We start from the raw sequence: 19032 nt of genomic DNA, 5'->3' as shown, positions 1-19032 counted from the left end.
TGTCCAGTAGGCGGGCGCCGGAGCGGGTCGGCTGGCGCGGGAGGTGGGGCGCGAGCCGGGGGCGGGCTGGTGCGCGCCAGGTGGGGGCGCAAGCCCAGTGCGAGACGCTACGGTCCGAGTCGTGTGACAACCGACAGTTGGAGTTGGGGATGGGGAAGCTCTCCGGTTTGCAACTGAATACGGTGAAGTAGAAAAAGCAAGTTGCAAAACGATAAGTACAGTGAGATCCCATTTACGTAGGAGGATTCACAGCGCCCAACTCTGAGTACACACTTATGTATGTAAATGCACTGGATGTGGTCTGACAAAGTTCTGGGGAAAGGAGTAAGCCGGGAGGGCGGATGAAGGGAGCTGACTTTGGGCATTGTGTAGTTTTGAGATACGTAACGTTACTATTTAGAACATATGATCATGTAATTGAAAAAAAAAAACTGCATTTGGGACGCTTGGACATCCTCTTGCTTCTCATCGGTAGGGAGCTGCTCAGACTCTCAGCGCACCGGCAAGATAGGAGTCAAGAAAACGGTTTTCACGTTCAGCTGTTCTCCCTTCTCCGTGCTTCACCTCTCACCCCCCTCACCTTCTTATTACAAATCCTTCGAATTGGCCTTGGCCTTTGCGGAGGACTCTTCCTTGCAGCCCTTGTCTTTATCACAGATCTGCCTGCAAAACCCACTCACAAAGAGGAAACATTTTGAAGATAGTCAATAACTCACAGGCACATAAACCTGAGAATTAAACATTATTCCTAAACCTTATTTGATAAAAAGTAAGATAAAATGTTTACAGGATATTTCTATTTTCTCCTAAACACTTGTGCCATAATGTTTCTAGTCATATGACCACATATTAAATTAATATGTTTTTCATTCTTAAGTTTTGTTTTGACATAATTTGACTTAGAAAAATGGTACAAATAATTTCATTATGTCCTTCACACAGCTTCCCGAGACATTAACATTTAACACAACTATAGCACAATGATTATAAGTACGAAATAAGCATTACTATTACTCTGTTAACTAATCTACAGATATTATTCAAATTTCTACAATTATCCAACAAATGTCCTTTTTCCCTCTCTGGTTCAGGATTCAATTCAGGATCTCACAATGCATTTATCATGTTTAGATAGGTACTTCTGATCTGTGATAATTTCTCTTTCTTTTTCATGATGACACTTTTGAAGAGTACTGCTGGCCATTTATTTTGTGAATGTTCTTTAATTTGGTTTGTTTAGTATTTTCTCATTATTCAGGTTATGCTTTTTTTGGTTGTTGTTTTCGGGTTTTTTTTTTTTTTTTTTTGGCAAAGATGTCACAGAAGTTATGTTGTGCCCTCCACAGTGCATCCTTTCAGGAGGCACAGGATGTCAGTGTGTCCTTAATGGTGAGGTTAATTTATTACTTGGCTGCCAGCTTTATCCAATGAAAAGTTGTGATTTTCCTTTTTGCCTTGGATCATAGGAGGCAAACACCCTCATCATATGTACACCAGTTTTACTATTCATGATCCTTGACTGCAACAGTTAGTCCTGTGGTGTTTGCCAATGGTAATTTTTCTATTCCCATCATTCCTGTTAAATTTCAATATGAATATTTAAATGCACAATAACTTTTTAAAGGAAAATACTTGGCATTTACTTTTTTTGTTTTAACCTAGGGGAAAAAAGGCATTTGGAGGCTGTGTGATATGTTGTGGAACTAGCAGCTAAAATGGAATTTATGAGTGTATTCCAGATAATTGAAATTCTAAAAGAGTATTTCGCTATTCTTAGTATTTCTAAGGAGATGGATTCTAAAATCACAGCTTATATGGGTTTACAAGTTCATTAACTGAATTGGTTTTTATTACTCCTGTGTTTGTGCCTATTCTAATAAATGGTACATGTAAAATGATACTTAGAAGTAGAACAAAAAGTCTTCCATATTATTTCCAATATGCTGCTAATTTTAGCTTGCATTTGCAAAACTGATCTTTAAATTAACAATACATTTGACTCTCAGCCAATATTTCACTTTATTTAGCCTCAATGTTTGCTGAAAGGATTTACTGGAAGTTGAATGCACTACAAGGAAGGTAAAATTCTTGTGGGTGAAACTTAGAGATCTTTCAATCCATGGGTTATTTGGCTATCAAGCATTTTGATAAATCTCATTTGATTGTTACCCTGTGCAGCATTTTCCCTAACCTTTATCATTGGAGATGGAAAACTGGTTCAAGATTGGGTCTCAGCCTTGATGCTTTCAGTAAGAAGGAAATGGGAAAGTGGTTTAGGTTTTTGTTGTTGTTGTTTTTGTTTTTAAGTCATCAGCCCTTTTGAGTATCTGATGTCTATGAATCCTTCCACCAGGAAAATGCACAAACCCACACGTTACATTAAAGCAAAAGCAATCCAGTGGCAAATGGGGGAAGGTCGGGAGGAGGTTACTGGGAGGGCAAAGCTGGTTGCCAGTCTGTCAGAGGTTCCTCAGACAGTTTCCCCTCCTGCCATATGGCACAGCCAGCCTCCCTTGGCAGCTCAGGTGGGGCTGCGAAGGCTGCACAGCCCATCTGGCTCCTCGTCATGTCCCTCTAAACCCCTCCCTTAACCCGCAACATCGTTCTCTCCTTTATTACTTAGCCCCCAGTCCGCTCAGCTTTCCTCATGAGGCGCTTCCTCTCACCAGCGTTCACCAGCTCTTTGATCTCGCTCACCAGCCTCTTGTTTGGGAAGTTAGCTCAAAAGCTCAAGTGAGAGAACCTGACCACTTCCAAATGGCTACCGCAGAGAAGAACTTACTGAATTAAATGTGACCGCTCCCCCTTCTCATTAGCAGAGAAATCTTGCCACGTTTTCCTGCCTATCTGAAAAATGGAGCAAGAGCTGATAAACACGTTGGGAGAACACGTCTAAGACCAGTGTTTACACAAACGGTGAATATTACCAATGGAGAGAAGGCCCCGTGATAACGAAACTCCCCCCCCCCCCCTTGAAAATGGAAAGAACGTGAACTCACAGAACCCGCTTCTTCGCCCGCCAACCCTCTCATCTGCTGGTGTGACAGCCCCCGGCGCCTGGCCCAGTTCAGGCCCGCCACGGCTCGCGGCAAAGCTTGGCGCTTCAGCGCGCGCCTCCGCGGACAAAGAGCAGGCGCCGGCGGGGCGGGGCGGGGCGGGGCGGCCAGCGGGCAGGTGGAGGCGCGCGGCGAAGCGCGCTGGGGGAATCCCTCCCGCACTCTGACGTCACCATAGCGCTGGCCAATGAGAGACGGGGTAGGGGGATTCCCGCTCCTGCTGCCGCCCCGCCGGCTTTTTAAACAGTACCCTGGGGAATGCTGTCTAGGAGCAGTGGGAGGAATGGGGGAAATGAAAGTTATGGGTGAAAAATGATGGTCCTGGGGGTGAGACCTCTAGAAGTTTGACGATTAGGCGCCAAGACCTAGGCTTGAGGGGAAAACCAGAGCGGATCGAGGGGAGGCCAAACTCCAGGTAGGGGGAAGTCCTCCCGAGATGGAGTGGAAACTGGAGCGCACCGCCCCTCGGAGGGTCCGGACAGAAGAAGAGATGCTATGGGTGAGTAACGTCCTTTGTTTCCCAGGAGCTTCTCGTCGAAGGCACTGTTCTTAGTACCTGTTCAGGACCAAGAGGTAGCACAAAACTCTAAATCCTGCTCCTGCATTTTGAGATGTGTAATTTAGTTGTGTTTTGGAATTCTGGAGGTGCCTGCTTGCTAAAGAAAAAGAGGAAATGCCGTTGGACAAGCTGAGGATCTAGAAACATTCCACGCCTAACATTATGATTTTTTAAAAATAGTTTTTCTCTCCATATGTTTTCTATATTTTCGAAGGAGAACGTCATGAGGGTGCTCGCCAAAGACCTGAAGCAGAAGAGAAGTCCAGGTTCTCCCAAGGTGAGTGTCTAGTGCTTGCTCTAGTTCTCTTAATTCTGATCTTGAACAAAATAATTCTTCCTAAAGAAGGTATTTGTTGGAAGTATGGCTTGGTCTGAGGATATGAAAATTAAAAAAAAAATCTAAGAGAACACTAACTACAGAGTCTAATTAATACACTGCCCGCCCCCCATTTCTGTAAGAAATTGAGGATCCCTGACAATGGTAATCATTTGTACATCACTGGTGCTTTCTAGTTTTTGCCTCAACAGAAAAGGATGAAGAGTGGATGTGTCAGGTAGGCAGCGCATTGCTAGCAGGCTGTTAGATTTTAACAGCAAGTTGCACTTGCCACTGTGGATTTGAAAGCTTGCCCCCCGAAGAAATGGAAATGGTGCCATCTTGTGGACAATCGGGGAAGTGGCATAATCCATGGTGTGTCCTTTGGGTGGCAATTTAAAATTGACCCTATGTAGTATTTTTTCCCTTGAAAGTCCGAAGCCAAAGGGCTGTAGCTTCTCTTGTAATCAGCGTAAAAATAAAACAAATCTAGATGAGTTTTTTTCCTTTTTCCCCACATAAACAGCCCTCATATGCTTTAAATCTCTCATAATCATCATTCACCTTGTCTTCTCTCTACACAAAACTGTTCTTATTCCTTTAAACTTTACTCATAGATTCTAGTTTCAAACCCATCAACATTTTTTACAGATTTTTCTTAATCTCCTTTAAGTTTTCAATATTTCAGTGGTGACACAAGAAATCAAACATAACGGCCCTTTCAGAATGCAATAACTAATGTTACTTATAGTGGGAGACAATGAATGACAGTTTTAAGTCCTTAAATTCCCTAAATACTTCAATATTGATTTTTCCCCTCCAGAATAGCTGCGGTTTTGTTTGTTGCTCAGCTTGTGTATTGCCATGACTCCTACTAAATGTTTTGCTGCCTAGTACAGACAACTGGTCTTTTTGTCAGTAAATAGAAATAATTGGAAAAGCTCCAGTTAAGTATAACTTTGTTAATTTGCTTGTACTGCAATACCATATTTTGATGTCCAAGCATTTACTTTAGAATAGCTAAGGGCAAGTATTCTGAAAGTTTACCTTTTTAAGCTTTCGAGATTTAAAAATAATGTTTTCATATTTTCTGACAGTTTTGGAGGAACAAGTTTTGTTTGTAAGTTTTCTTTTATGTGACTATTAAGATGACAGATCTGCCACGGTCTCACATTGTGAACGTAGCTTCGGTGACTTCATGGGCCATGACAAGCAGCAGTGACCTGAGTCAGGTAGGCAGTGTATTGTTAGCTGGCTGCTTTGGGTCAATCTGGCAGCCACAACTACCCTGCCACTTGCTTCTGGATAAATTCTTCTTGTTAACAAGCTGCACTAGTGACCCGTGTGTGATGGGTTGGCAGTGTATTGTTAGCTGGTTGAATATATGAGTTGTATCAGCTAACGTGCAACTGCTATCTTATTGCATATACAATGAACATCAGCGTAGAATTCATTCTGTAATTAGTGAGTGTGTATGTGTGCTTGTGTATACTTTTTGTTATAAACCAGGGCACTAGTTACCATAGTACTTGTAATTGCTATTTCGTTACTCAATAACAATACAATAGACAGCTTTATAAGTGGTGAAGAAACCAATACAATTAATCCTTAAAAAATTTCCCAGGTAGGGGCGCCTGGGTGGCTCAGTTGGTTAAGTATCTGCCTTTGGCTCAGGTCATGATCCCAGGGTCCTGGGGTCGAACCCCTCATCGGGCTCCCTGCTCAGCAGGCTCCCTCTCCATCTCCTGCTTCCCCCGCTTGTTCTCTCTCTCTGTAAAATAAATAAATAAAATCTTAAAAAAAAATTTCCCAGGTAATATTTTTGGAGGCCTGGGTACATAGGTATTTGTGAAATGATGTATTTATTTTTAATATAAAATTTAGAATACAATGACAATTTGAAATGGAAAGTTTAAAATGTTTCTCCAAGTTTTCAACTAAATCTTTAGTATTCTCTCTAGATAATCAGTTTCTTAATATGACATTAGAACAGGTCTCTATAACCATGTGTATGTACCAGCTGAAGGGAGAATCGAGGTAACTTTCAAGATGAGTCAGTCAACTCAAACATTTTCACTTGAAATAGCAAGAAAATTGGAAATTTTGGGGTTTGAATGGGGTTGAATCTTTTGCAGGATTTGCCTTGATTATTCACTTCATTTTCTGTGAAGTCACAGACTCATAAAATATCTGGAGTAGAGCATGAGTTTTAGCTTGTGAAGTGGGAAGAATTGACTGTACAATATGCTTTTAAATATTTTCTGATTTCTTTGAAGGCCATTTTGGCCCATGCAACAGTGTCAAGTACGTGCTGGGTCCCAGACATACAGTGACCTACATGTCCTCATGTGGACATTTGCAGCAAGTTCATGGAACTGACTTTGGCAGTCTGACCAATTAGTTATATTCTAAGTGAGATGTGAGAAACATATTACAGTCTACTGTACTGAATTATAAATTACAGATACAACAATTTTTATTCTTACCTTATTTAAGTTTAAACATTTAAACCATGGAAGAATGATGCCTATAATTAGGTTCTTTATGCATTTTGCTACCTTCATGTCTCATTGTCTTTTCACTGTTGCCCGTTATCATTCTATTTTCAGCATTTTGTTTTTGTTGTTGTTGTTGTTTAAGGATCCCTTCCACATAAATATTTTCATCTTGTTTTTTCTTAAAAGGTTAAATTTCAACATGTTATTTTTTATGGAAAGCCTCTGACCTGTTGATAAAAATAAAACCTACTAAATTTAGAAGGCTTGGCCTTTGTGTTTTAATTTTTTTTAAACTAAAGGACAAGACATAAAATGCCAACATTTATACTCAATAAACAAGATATATTTAAAGCTGTTCTTCTGTTCCATATTACTGAGATGATGAGAAAGGAGGGAAAGGATGGAATGCAATAAAGAGAATTTAAGGAGATCAGGGTTTCCATAGGAGTAGGAGGGAAAGAGAGGGATCCACACTTAGGACATCAAAGCTACTCTTCATTCATCCCCCCCAAGTGTAAACGGTTCAGCAGGAGGAAGGAAGAGAAGAGTGGAGAACAGTGTAGTGTTAGTTTCTAGGCATGACAGTTATTAGAATTTTATTATTCCACGGGAAAGATGAAATCCAGGTAAGGAATAAACATGGACAATGTGTCCCTATATTGTCTCCACCCAAACGTACCATTTTTCTCTCAAAGAAACACCATGAATGAATATAATATTTTGTACAGGGACCACTAAAGACTTTTTAGTTTGTTCAAGGTAGTCTTCTGAAACAGTTAATGTTTTGGGACACACAAAAAACAGTTTTTATTTTTTTTCTGAGGCTCTGCCTACATTATTATTATTATTTTTTACTGTAGTGTTTTCCTACTTGAGGTTACCTACAGACAATCCAGTTAAGTCATTAGATTTTACTGTGATTAATAGCATATTGTTAGCAGCTTTTCGTATTTCAGTAACTGTAATTCCACATTTTCATAGAGCCTAGCTAAATAGTAAATTTATAATAAAAATAGATAATATATAATAAGTTTTCACTCTAGATTTATCTCTTGGGAGATCCTTATGATAACCTAAGCAAGTCTGATTTTTAAGAATTTTGGTGTTCCAGAGCCCACTTATAGTGGTTTGTGAGAACCGATTGTTAAACTTTCAAAAACTTGGCATGCCAGTTATTAAACCATTGGTAGATGGAAGTTGGTCATGTGGGAGCATTTACACCGTGGACACTGGCAAGTGCTGCCACCTGGGACCCTTCCTCCGAGAGGGGATGGTTATTTATCAGCCACCTCTGGGCATATGCTATATATACCATAATTACCAGGAATTATATATGGGTACCTACCTACATAACTATGGATACACTATAATTATTAAGCATTTTAGGAAATGAAGTATGACTTTCAGGGTATATTTCAGACAAATTCACATTTATTCCAATTTCCAACACTATGGCTATAATGTGCCATGAGATGAAGATTAGGAGTTAGAATGAAGTACTCCTTGGGGCGCCTGGGTGGCACAGCGGTTAATCGTCTGCCTTTGGCTCAGGGCGTGATCCCGGCATTACGGGATTGAGTCCCACATCAGGCTCTTCCGCTATGAGCCTGCTTCTTCCTCTCCCACTCCCCCTGCTTGTGTTCCCTCTCTCGCTGGCTGTCTCTCTCTGTCGAATAAATAAATAAAATCTTAAAAAAAAAAAAAAGAATGAAGTACTCCTTCCTACCTTCTGAATAAACCAAACTTCAAGCCAATGAATTACCATAATTAAATGCATTTGATTTTGTCCCTTTGTCATAGAGGCAACTAAATACCCTTTTATGTGATGACAGCTGTTTTCTGATATATTCCTCAATTTAGACAGCACTCTATGTCTCAGGCTTTTTGACGCTGAGACAGGGAAGATATGCTCAATTCAAGAAAGCTACAATTTTTTCTCTGTATGTGCGTACCTGGTGGAATTCACATAAGACATTGGAGTTATGGGTAGCAGGACATCAGCAAATGGCTCCACACCCTCTTTTAGCACAGAGAGCCTAATTGTTACAGAACCCGAATGGACACCTACTTGGCACACTTTCAAATCCCCACCTGCCTTCCCTGCATCCCCAAAGGCCAAGGGGAGAGAATCAAACACTGACTATAGTAGAGGCTGTAGGTTGAATAAAGCAACCAGGATTGGAGATCTATAACTGAAAACCCCCTTTATATGGCTTTGGAGAACTCGTGACTTTGGGCAGGATGGACATCTCAACTGCATTCACCAGGGCAGTCCTGGTCAGTCCCCAGTGTAGCTCCATCACCGACTGTCTGACAGTGGGGAGTCTACATAGGCTGTGCAGGGCTGGCATGTACACTTCTGCTCATACCCCTAATGTGGGCACATGAAACACTGCAGCAGTCCCGTGGCACTTGTCCTAAGTGGTGGTATATGGCAAGAATGCTCTGGGAACAACACCTGGGAGAGTTTGCCCTGAACAAAATTTTGCTTAGAGGCTCAGAATTCAAACTGCTTCTATGCTCTTGGGACAAAATTGCAAAGAACAGATAGGCTTGTCCGGGGCCTTCTATTTCTTCAGAAACAATTCAGATTAGTACTGATTCCATTCCTGATCACTTAAGACCCCTTGTTAAGCATGGTCATTGACTCGTAGAGCTAGAAGGGGCTCTTTGTTTAGTCTGACCTCAGTTTATGGGTGAGCAAACCTAAAAGCAGTCAAGTGACTTGCCCGAAGTCATACAGGGTACAAGCAGGTTTGCTGACACACTAACCTGGCATTCTTGAAGCTATCCTTGGAAATCTTCTCGACCTCTAACAGAAACTGTATCCCCAGCTGTGGGTGGTTGGACATACACTTTGAAGCAGAAGGTCCTCCAGGAAATATGATGTGGCATGGAATTCTTTCCAAGTAACTGATCCAGTCTGAATATATGAGCAACCAACATTAACATATAAAGACGAGCTAAATCATCAAACACTCCTAGCCTTTTTCTTACACTTAGGATTTTCATTCAGAAATAAAGACTGTGATTCAATTATGAATATTCTATTTATAAAATTTGAGTTGCTTCTGGAAAATAGTTGAGAAATACTGAAAGTGATGAAGGCTGTTTCAAATGTTAGGAGACTGCCATTTATCAGTGACTGGGCAGAGATAATAAAATATACTATGAACCTGTACTCAAACAACTAAAGAAACAAAATCCTGTATATGAAACAGAAGTATACAAGGATTTGAATCTATTTCACATTTTTCAATGTTTATTTTGTATTTTATTACATAAAAATAGCCATTTACAATTAGTTACTCCTGAAATTTCAGTCACATACAGTGTCTTGAATTCAAACAGTGGTCTAGTGTGTTGGCATTTCCATCAAGTGCTATCCTGGAAAATGTCAAGGCAAACAACAGGATATTGAAGCACACTGGTGACTCTGTATTCTGAAGTGTTTAGTATGGTCAGATGAAATATTTAATATATTGCATTTTGATTCTTTAGCTATTCTTTATTTTGCTTTAGGTAACATCTCTGACCTGGGGACATTCGTTACCACTCACTGGCAAGGTATCCTAAAAACAAACAAAACACCCCATTCTTCAGGGCCACATTTAATTGTCAGAGTCTTTAAGATGACACCCCACCCCCCAAGGGACATGTCTATATTCCGACTACTGCAGCTGAATGACTCACTGCCATGTTCACAGGTCCTCTTTCTTTCTTATGATCATTTGTCTAATCAGAGCTGCTATCTCAGGCCTGATGACTTCAATGGGTTCCTCTGGCCTCCAGGACTTCACAACTTGGCCCTCAGGGTTGACCAGATACTTCCAAAAATTCCACCTTGGTTCCTTCTTTGAAGAATCTAAAATACCAGAATATATTTTCATGAGCATAATTTTATTCTTTTGCTAAGATTGTCATTTCTATTAGTAACCTATAAGTGACAACTTTAGAATCAAGTTCTAGGAATATCAAAAACAAAACAAAAAGCAAAACACCCAAACAAGGCAAAACTCAAGCTCTGAGTAACCATATTTCTATATATTTGCTGACTTCACTGATGATTCTACTGATCTATTTTTTTTTTTAAAGATTTTATTTATTTACTTGACAGAGATAGAGACAGCCAGCGAGAGAGGGAACACAAGCAGGGGGAGTGGGAGAGGAAGAAGCAGGCTCATAGCGGAGGAGCCTGATGTGGGGCTGGATCCCATAACGCCGGGATCACGCCCTGAGCCGAAGGCAGACGCTTAACCGCTGTGCCACCCAGGCGCCCCTCTACTGATCTAGAATCATGAAACAAAGTGGTTTATTTTGGATCTGTTGATCTAAACAACAAAAAATTTACCTCGTCATTCAAAACTTCCAGTTTTCTAACATTTTTAAAGATAAAATGATGTTCTAATGGTCCTTGGTAATGGCATGTATGGAATTCTTTTCATCTTAAATGTTATCTATGGTTTTAATATCGTTACATGTTATATAGACAAAAATGGAAAGGAATTCTTTATATTTAAGTGTTTATTTAATTCCAGTTAACATACAGTGTTAAATCATTTTGAGAAATTATGCTGTCCTTTTGATACATCTTAATTTATGTAAGAAATGCAGATTTTTTTCCACTTACTCTATCCAGAATTGATGTGCATTATTGACTAACATGAGGAAAAAATATAAATAACTTGTCTACTATGTACCTAGTAATGTGTGCTCATTGCTCTAAATGGATCCTTTCATTTAATCTTTACGGCAACCCTGTGAGGTGGGTATTTTGCAGATGAGAAAAATGGAGTCCTAGACTCAAGGTCTCAAGACTACTGAGCGGTAGAACCAGGACTGATACACAGGCCTTCCTACTCCTATAGAAAAGCAAGCAGATTTTAGGAGGAGGATGACAAATTCGTTTTTGTACAGGAGGGGATTCAGGTGTACATGGGACATCCACTCAGAGGAGGGAGCTGAATATAGGGCATTGGAGCTTAGGAGAGAGAGAGCATGCAGGGAACGGGGACAGAATAAGGGCCCCAGGGGATTGTGGCAGAATCCTGAGGTCAGCAGAGTTAAGGGCTGGTGGAAAGGAGGAACCTGAAAAGGAGAGAGAAGGGGCCAGAGTGGCAGTCACCGTGAGGTTCAGGAGCTCCTGACAAGAAGCCCGACACAGTGATCTCAGAAGGGAACTGAGACAGGCAAGCAGAGATAACCAGCGTTAACTCTTCCTTCAGGAACCGTGATGAAGTAGGTAGAAGGAACACACTGCCTCGAGGTTTAAGGGGTGCAACACTTTGCTTTGTGCTGGGAAAAAGAACCCATGAGGGAGCACAAGTTAAACATAAGAAATAAAAAGCATCCTGATTACTTAAGTGTGTTTTACTTTGGGTACTGTGCCAAGCAGTTAGTTATTTCATTACTAGAGATAAATATTTCTGATTAGAGCAAGCATCAGTGACGCGGTGTGAGCATCATATTATTACATTAAAGCCATCTTAAAATCATTTTGAAAAATTGCCCTTTTCTATAACGGAAAATGCATCTCTAAAGATAATGCCTATCAGGGCAGAGCTCTCTCTAGCTGACCTGACATCCCGGTGTATTTAGGAAAAGATACCCTTCCAGGCGGGTACGGCCCCCTCAGCACATGCCTGGCTGGGGCTGCGCTTCAGTCCCCAGGTGCCTCCGTGTCCAGATGCCCTGTGTAGTGACACCTGCCCACACGTGCAGAGTGGCCCTGTTTGTGACCGTGTGATCCGTTACTGGCCATTTTGGCTAGTTTTAAAAGGTGTCATTTTCATGTGGCTATGATCTCAGAGTCTCTGTCTCTGGAGCTTCATCTAACTCCAGTGAAACCTGAAATCACTTCTTTTTTTTGGTTACAGGGGGTAGGTGGAGTTTCAGAAGCTTTTTTTAGTGATGAAGGGGAAGCAATTATGCCCACGTATTTGGCTGCTGTAATTGCAAAGGATTACAAGGATATGTGCTCTGGTTTTTCTTTCCTCAGTGTATCCTGCAAATAAAAGGAATGAAAGGAAATAAAAGATATCACTCTGGTTGCTATGCAGGGTATTAAGCATTATATTAATTTTTCCTAGAAATTAAATATAATGTTTTTAAAAGATTCTGATTTCACACTTAAATTTCATAGAACATCATTAGCCAACTTACTGGACTAGATGCTTGATTGTCTGACTGAGGTCACAGTTTTATCAAAGCTCTGTGAAAACAGGACTGAGGATATCATTTGAATAAGTCAGATGAGAGGATGTTAGCTGAATATCCTTTAGAATAGTGTTTGGCACGATATAAGCAGCGTATAAATATTTTACTTTTACTATTAATACACTTAATCCTCCAAACAATCTTAGGAAGTAGGTACTGTTGATAGTCTCATTTTACAAATGAGGAAGAAGGCACAGAGGAGTTAAGTCACGTACTTGAAGCCACACAGCAAAAGCAACAGAGCAGGGGTTTGAAGCCAGAGAATGGAGCTAAAACCTATGCCCTTAGTCACTATAGCTCACTACCTTTATGCTAACTGACCCTGGAAAAATCTTTGAACAGATTTCTGCAGCTAGACTACTTTTAGAAATAGCCTAATACATCCTCCTCCAAAAAAAATTCCTTATATTCTGTTACGAATTTTAGCAAAAACCTGGAAAACTGATATATTATTCATCCTTGAAGATAATATCTCAGACAAGATAGGCAATATAAAATTAACTACAAAGATATGTCTAGCTAATAACGCCCATTTCCCCACAAGCTATTTTGTGAAGGTATTTGCCATGCCCACACTTCAAGTAAATTCTTCAGGAAAATGATCATGAGGAATAAAATATATCGGAGTAGACTTATTTTGCCATTTGAGAAGTTAAAAACATTGATTTCAGGGAAGCATAACTTGTAGAAATTTCCAAAAGATGAGATTCTGGCTCTTTGATATTTTTATCAAAATGTCCCACTACTATTTCAAATGAAATAGAAAACTATGGCCCCAGTCTCTCTTTGTTTTAAAAATGAAAAGCAATGAAAAACATTAAATTGGCAAGGCAAGATAGGTATTTACCAACAAGAAATCTAAATGCAGGGTCTGCTTCAGATCCTAGAATCTTAATCTTGTGGAAGATGGGGAACGTCACTCCGTAGTTATTTCTTGCAAAAGATACTACTTCCTTGCTTGGGCGGGGCTCCGATTCTCCGAACTGATTGCATGGAAAGGCCAAGACGCTGAAGTGGAATGGTCCAAACTCTTTGTGCAGTTCCTGCAGTGCTAAGTAATTTCTGTCTGTGAGTTGGCAGTCACTAGCCACGTTTACAACTAGTGCAACCTCCCGGAAAAAGAAAAAAATCCAACCGGAAAGTGAAGCAAATAAAAGATTAAAAAAAATTCTGCAAGTAGTTAAAATCCTAAACCATTTTGCAGCAGACAGTTATTTCAATATTTTCAGACATACCCAATTTTACTGAAAATCGTAACCTGGATGCATGAATTAAGACTCTGAAAGATCACCATCATTAAAAAAGCATCAGATACAAGTTTATTTTTAAATAAAAGATAATAAGAACATCAAAAAGAGTGCTTTTTAATGTTTCTAGATTATGGAATTGGTATTTTTTAATGCCTCCATATTCTCATTACTAACTATAAGAATTTCCTAAACAACTTCAAGTATTAATTCAGCACACCTCCAAAGACAGGATTGTCAGAGTTTATCAATTAGAAGTAAGATACACTAGGAGAACTGTGATGGCTAAAGTGATACACTGATAACATTACTTTGAAGACTACATTTTAACTTAGGACCCTTTAATAATGAAAAATTGATTCCATTAAAACAGAGAACATGAACAAACAGAAAAAAAAATCAGAAGATGCAACTTACTTTGCCTTTAAACTTTTCCAGAGAAACCGTTCTTCCTTTCGCATCTTTCACTTCGAAGGTATAAAAGCTGTTGATTTTAGGTTTTAGGAATTTTAGTTGTAGAAGAAATAGCATTACTGTGCATAGAACCATAGATAGTAAAACTGCAAATACCTTTGCTTTTGACCCTGAACATCTTAAAGGGTACGCTGTAAGAGGCTCCATTTTGGATGATTCTAGAGGGAAGTCTCAGCAGCCTGGAATTCGAGGAGGAGCTGAAACTTGACACCAGCTCACTTGAACGGAAAACCAAGAAGGACAGACTAGCTCCTTTCACTGCTGAGGAGTAGAAGGACCTTTCTCAGATGGGGAAAGGAATGGAACTCCTGGATAAAATTAAGAGTGCTAAAGAATTCCAACGTATTTATGATGCCCATTACAATCTTTGCTAGAAAAATCAGGACTTTTTTGATAGCTCTTTCACATTCTCCTGACAAAATATTTCACCAGAAGATGGTGCCCTTGTGGGGCTCAAGCTGTGGATTGAACACTCCCAGGAACTGGTTAAATGTAGGGGCGTGGGTAAATGCCACCCAGGACTAGTTCAGAGGGTAGATTAAATGTGGTCTATTAATATGATGTATAGCCTGAAGAAATTTAATATTATACGTACTCATTACACTTGCTACATGAGTTCTAGAAAAGTGGAAAGGGCAGAGAAATAGGTGAAGGGGCTGCTGAGTCTTAGCTCATCTAATTAAGGCAATGCCCGGTGAATATAGTAAAAATAAACAGATCAAACACAATGAAGTCTTTAAAAAAACCCTCCTCTATCATAAAGCAAATTATAGTCCAGTGTTTTTCAAATTTTTGATCATGACCCCCAGTAAGAAATGCACTTTACAATTTAACTCAGGACGCAGACCTATATAACTGAGAAGTTTCATTAAACAACACTTCCCCTTTGAATGTTGATACACCTTTGGCAGTTTTAAAACAGCCTGGTTCTGACCCATGACAATGATTTCATGGCTCACCAGTGGGCTGCAACCTGGAGATGGAAAAAATAGTGAACTGTATAATAAATCAGGAATTTAACAATGAAGTTAGACAATTCTACCAAGAAGGCAAAAACAAACAAGGAAACCCCCCAAACACACCTCTCCTCGGGTGCATCATCTAGTTGCTTCTTCTTTTTTTTTTTTTTAAATCTTTATTTTCCCATGGCCATTGCCTCTTACAGGAGGCCTAACTTTACTGTTGAAAATTTCAGGGGTAGGAATGGAGGGAAAATTGAGGACTGCAGTCCTTGGGTCACCTTAGCCTCTTCCCTAAGACGCACAGCAAGTTTCCAATTAAGGGCCTGACTCTTGGGGTCATGTTGTGTTTACAGAAAAGGCTAGGAAAAAGCGCTCGGAAAGGTCTGAAAAACTGTGGGAGTGCCCTTTCCCATCACGAGATCTTTGGGCTCTAGAGGGTGTGCTCAGGCTGATGCCAGCTCTGCCTCTGCGCCCTGCGTCTGTGGTGTGTGCTCTTGGGGTAGTCGAGGCGAAACCATTGCTTCAAATATCTAAAGGAAGGCAATGTACGAAACAAAGAAACATTTACTTTGTATTGCTATGACAAGACCGGGACCAATGAAAGAGAGGAGGCAAATTTTTACTCAGCACAAAGAACTTCCTTTAAATATTTGAAGATAGGTCCTTATGGGTCTTCTTTCCTCTAGATTAAATACCCCCGGTGCCTTCACTCCATTCACGTGTTGCTCCACTGCTGTGTTCCCTGACCTCGAGTCACTGCAGTCCCTTTCCTCTAAATGAGCTCAGGTTTAGAATCCTGGCTTGTTCATCTTACAGAACAGGTCCAAGGCTGGACACAGTTCTCCAGATGGGTCCTGACCAGCACAGAGAAAATTGGGGTTCCCTCGCTCTTGTTTTGGACACTGTTTTTCCGTTAATGAGACCTAAATTTGTAATGCTTAAAAAAAAAAGGTCATCTCATTATGTTATTGATTCATATTCTGGTGGTGGGTGTCTAATACTGTCAGTCCTTTTCACTGCTATCAGCTCTCCCTCACGTGCAATGAAAAATAATCATTATTGCATTAGGATTCTCTAGAGGAACACCACCAAAGGAATATACGTAAATACATACGTGTGAGGCTCACGAGGTTATGGAGGCTGAAAAGTCCCACACTCTGCCACTGATAAGCTGGAGAACCAGGGAAGCTGGTGGTGTAATTCATTCTGGGTCCAAAGCCCAGAGACCTGGGGAGCAGCTGGTGTAAATCAAGGAATACGAAGGTCTGAGAATCCAGGCGCTCCTATGTCTGAGGGCAGGAAAAAATGGACGTCCTAGATCAAGATGAGAGAAAATTTGCCCTTCCTTTGCCTTTTTGTGCCATTGGGGCCCCCAGTGGATTGGATGACGCCCACCCACAATGGTGAGGGTGGATCTCTTTACTCAGCCTCCTGACTCCAATGCTAATCTCCACTAGAAAAACCCTCTCAGCCACATACAGAAAAAATGTCTCACCAGCTTTCTGGGCAGCCCTTAGCCAAGTTGACGCACAGAATTAACCATTGCAATTATTCGGCTATCACAGACTGCCTAACCCAGTCTGGAATGGGGAGGAAGGGAAGGTCAGAGACACCTTCCTCACGCAATGGCTGATCCTAGCTGTGAAGGCGGCCTAGAAGTTACCCTGGTAGAGATTTGTGGAAAAGCACCCAGGTGAGGAGATGGCATGGGGGATGTGACAGGAGATGAGCCAGAGAAACACGCACCTGCCAATACCGTGTAAGATTGTCGGTGTGAAAGTTCTTGATCATTTTTCTTAGCTGATATATCATTTATGAATAAATAATTATATATATGTATACATACATAAACATATATCATCTTCAATTGGCTTGTCCATTTCTTTGCTGATGAACATTTGGGTTATTTCTACTTTCTGGCTGTTGGGAATAGTGCTACCACGAACATGCACGTACCTGCGTTTGAGTTTGAGTACCTGCGTTCATTTCCCTTGGGTCTATACCTAGCAGTGACATTGTTCAATCATACAGTAATTCTAGGTTTAATTTGCTGAGGAATTGCTGTTTTCCACCGTAGTACCACTTTACATCCCCATAAGCAATGTACATTCTAGCTAATGTTTGTTTGCTATCTGTCTGTCTATCTGTCTGATTAAAGACGGCCCAGTGGGTGTAAAGTGGTACTTCATTGTGGTTTAGATTTGCATTTCCCTAATGTATGTCCTAATTTCTAATGGCTGCAGAGTATTCCTTTTTAAGGATGCCTATCTGGTCAGTTCTCCATTGGTAAACATTGAGTCCTTCCCATCGTTTTGCCCCTATGAGCGTATATACTGCAGTAATAACCCCATGTTCTCTGCCGGAAGTGTGGACTGTGGAGTCAGACAGATGAGATTAGGGTATAACATCTCCACTGACTCACCGTGTGGTCTGAAGCAATTCACTTAACCTCTAAACCTCAGTTTCTTCACTGGTAAAGTGGGAATAAATAACAGACCTGCTTCACAGGTGTTTCTGAAGATTAAATATGAACGTGTGTAAACCTGTAACATATGGGTTCATATCGTGTAAGCACTCAATAGATTTTGGTGGTGTTCATCTTTGCTCATATTTTTTATTTCTTCCTTACATTCTTAGAGGTGATGTCGTTGGGTCAGTAGAGGTTATACACATATTTGAAGGCTTTTGACACATGTTGCCAAATTGTCCTTTCCAAATACTCATTTGTGCTCCACCAACAATGAATGCCAGTGTTTGTTTCTACAGCCTTCAAACTTGGGGCTTGTCATTAAAAAAAAAAAATCATTGCTAGCATCTTGTTATTATTTTAAATTAGCCTTTCTTTGATTACTAGTGAGGTTGAATATTTTGGGGGCATTTATATATCTCTTTTGTGAATTGTCTTTTTAGGCCGTATGCCCTATTTTTTTTCTATTTGGCTTGTAAATTTGTCTCAATTTCTCAAGAGTCCTTTACATAAATATATTAATCTAATATGCCTGACATTTTATTAAAATTATAATATATTTCTAGGATGCCTGGGTGGCTCAGTTGGTTAAGCGTCTGCCTTCAGCTCAGGTCATGATCCCAGGGTCCTGGGATAGAGTCCTGCATTGTGCTCCTTGCTCAGCTGGGAGCCTGCTTCTCCCTCTGCTTGTGCTCTTGATCTCTCTTTCTGTCAAATAAATAAATTATTTTGAAAGATAAATAAAAAATGAAAATATAATATATTTCCAATTTGTCATTTGCATTTTAATTTCACGTAGATTCATGGCCTGGTTCACCATTTTAGGATCTGTAAATACCAAACTCCTGGGGTTTCTCAGAGGGAATGAGATGAATGTTGAGCAACTTAGGCCTCAGTTATCTCATCTGTGAAATGAAAAGTTTGGACTAAAAACTTGCTGTTTATTTCCGGATTTGCAATTTTGTGATTTTATATAAACCTTTTGTCTGTTTAATATATAGGGTTATTTCAACCTATTTTATATTGATATATAATAGTAATGACTGTAAACACAATTATGCCCTAAGCTGCTTTTATATGTCTTGAGACCCTTGAACAGAGGCTCTAAGTATACACACACACACACACACACACACACACACACATTTATATGTATAAAATTACGTTCTCTCGGGTCACAAAAGCTAAAAACCTGATATATAATTTGTTTTGTACTAGATGAGTTGTTTATAATTCT

At 40.2% G+C, this 19032-nt stretch overlaps 2 protein-coding genes across 6 annotated transcripts in view; one reads left to right on the top strand and one right to left on the bottom strand.

Moving 5' to 3' along the window:
* Positions 1–3492: 3492 nt before the first annotated feature.
* Positions 3493–19032, top strand: part of CDC20B (cell division cycle 20B) — a 37402-nt gene continuing 21862 nt past the window's right edge. The window contains exons 1-2 of the mRNA XM_026498960.3: positions 3493–3555; positions 3830–3892. Of these exons, the coding sequence (XP_026354745.1) occupies positions 3493–3555; positions 3830–3892 (126 nt within the window). The remainder of the gene's footprint in view (positions 3556–3829; positions 3893–19032) is intronic.
* Positions 5449–14553, bottom strand: GPX8 (glutathione peroxidase 8 (putative)). Of its 5 annotated transcripts, XR_008957530.1 has the most exons (6): positions 14310–14540; positions 13493–13754; positions 10123–10294; positions 9202–9352; positions 6418–6656; positions 5449–5702 (listed from the first exon to the last, which is right to left on the bottom strand). XR_008957530.1 is itself a non-coding variant. In XM_057307223.1 (3 exons), exons 1-3 carry the CDS (start codon positions 14511–14513, stop codon positions 10131–10133), a joined length of 630 nt encoding a protein of 209 aa, XP_057163206.1. In that variant the 5' UTR covers positions 14514–14540; the 3' UTR covers positions 9664–10130. The 5 variants fall into 5 exon arrangements, 2 of the variants coding, with proteins under 2 accessions (XP_057163206.1, XP_026354750.1); XR_008957529.1 differs by having other exon boundaries at positions 5449–6656; XR_008957531.1 differs by lacking the exon at positions 6418–6656.

The sequence above is a fragment of the Ursus arctos genome, unplaced genomic scaffold, assembly GCF_023065955.2.
Source record: "Ursus arctos isolate Adak ecotype North America unplaced genomic scaffold, UrsArc2.0 scaffold_5, whole genome shotgun sequence".
Classification (NCBI taxonomy): domain Eukaryota; kingdom Metazoa; phylum Chordata; class Mammalia; order Carnivora; family Ursidae; genus Ursus; species Ursus arctos.
The sequence above is the reverse complement of the archived record's forward strand: the minus strand, read 5'-3'. Positions and strand labels throughout refer to the sequence as shown.

What these genes read in the sequence shown, in the direction of transcription:
- GPX8 (XM_057307223.1), bottom strand. Translation starts at nt 14,513, where the DNA reads ATGGAGCCTCTTACAGCGTACCCTTTAAGATGTTCAGGGTCAAAAGCA. An exon ending in TGGAAAAGTTTAAAGGCAAA is followed by an intron (nt 13,755 to 14,309) that starts GTAAGTTGCATC and finishes TTTTTCCGGGAG; the next exon opens with GTTGCACTAGTTGTAAACGT. An exon ending in TGCATTTAGATTTCTTGTTG is followed by an intron (nt 10,295 to 13,492) that starts GTAAATACCTAT and finishes CTGGTATTTTAG; the next exon opens with ATTCTTCAAAGAAGGAACCA.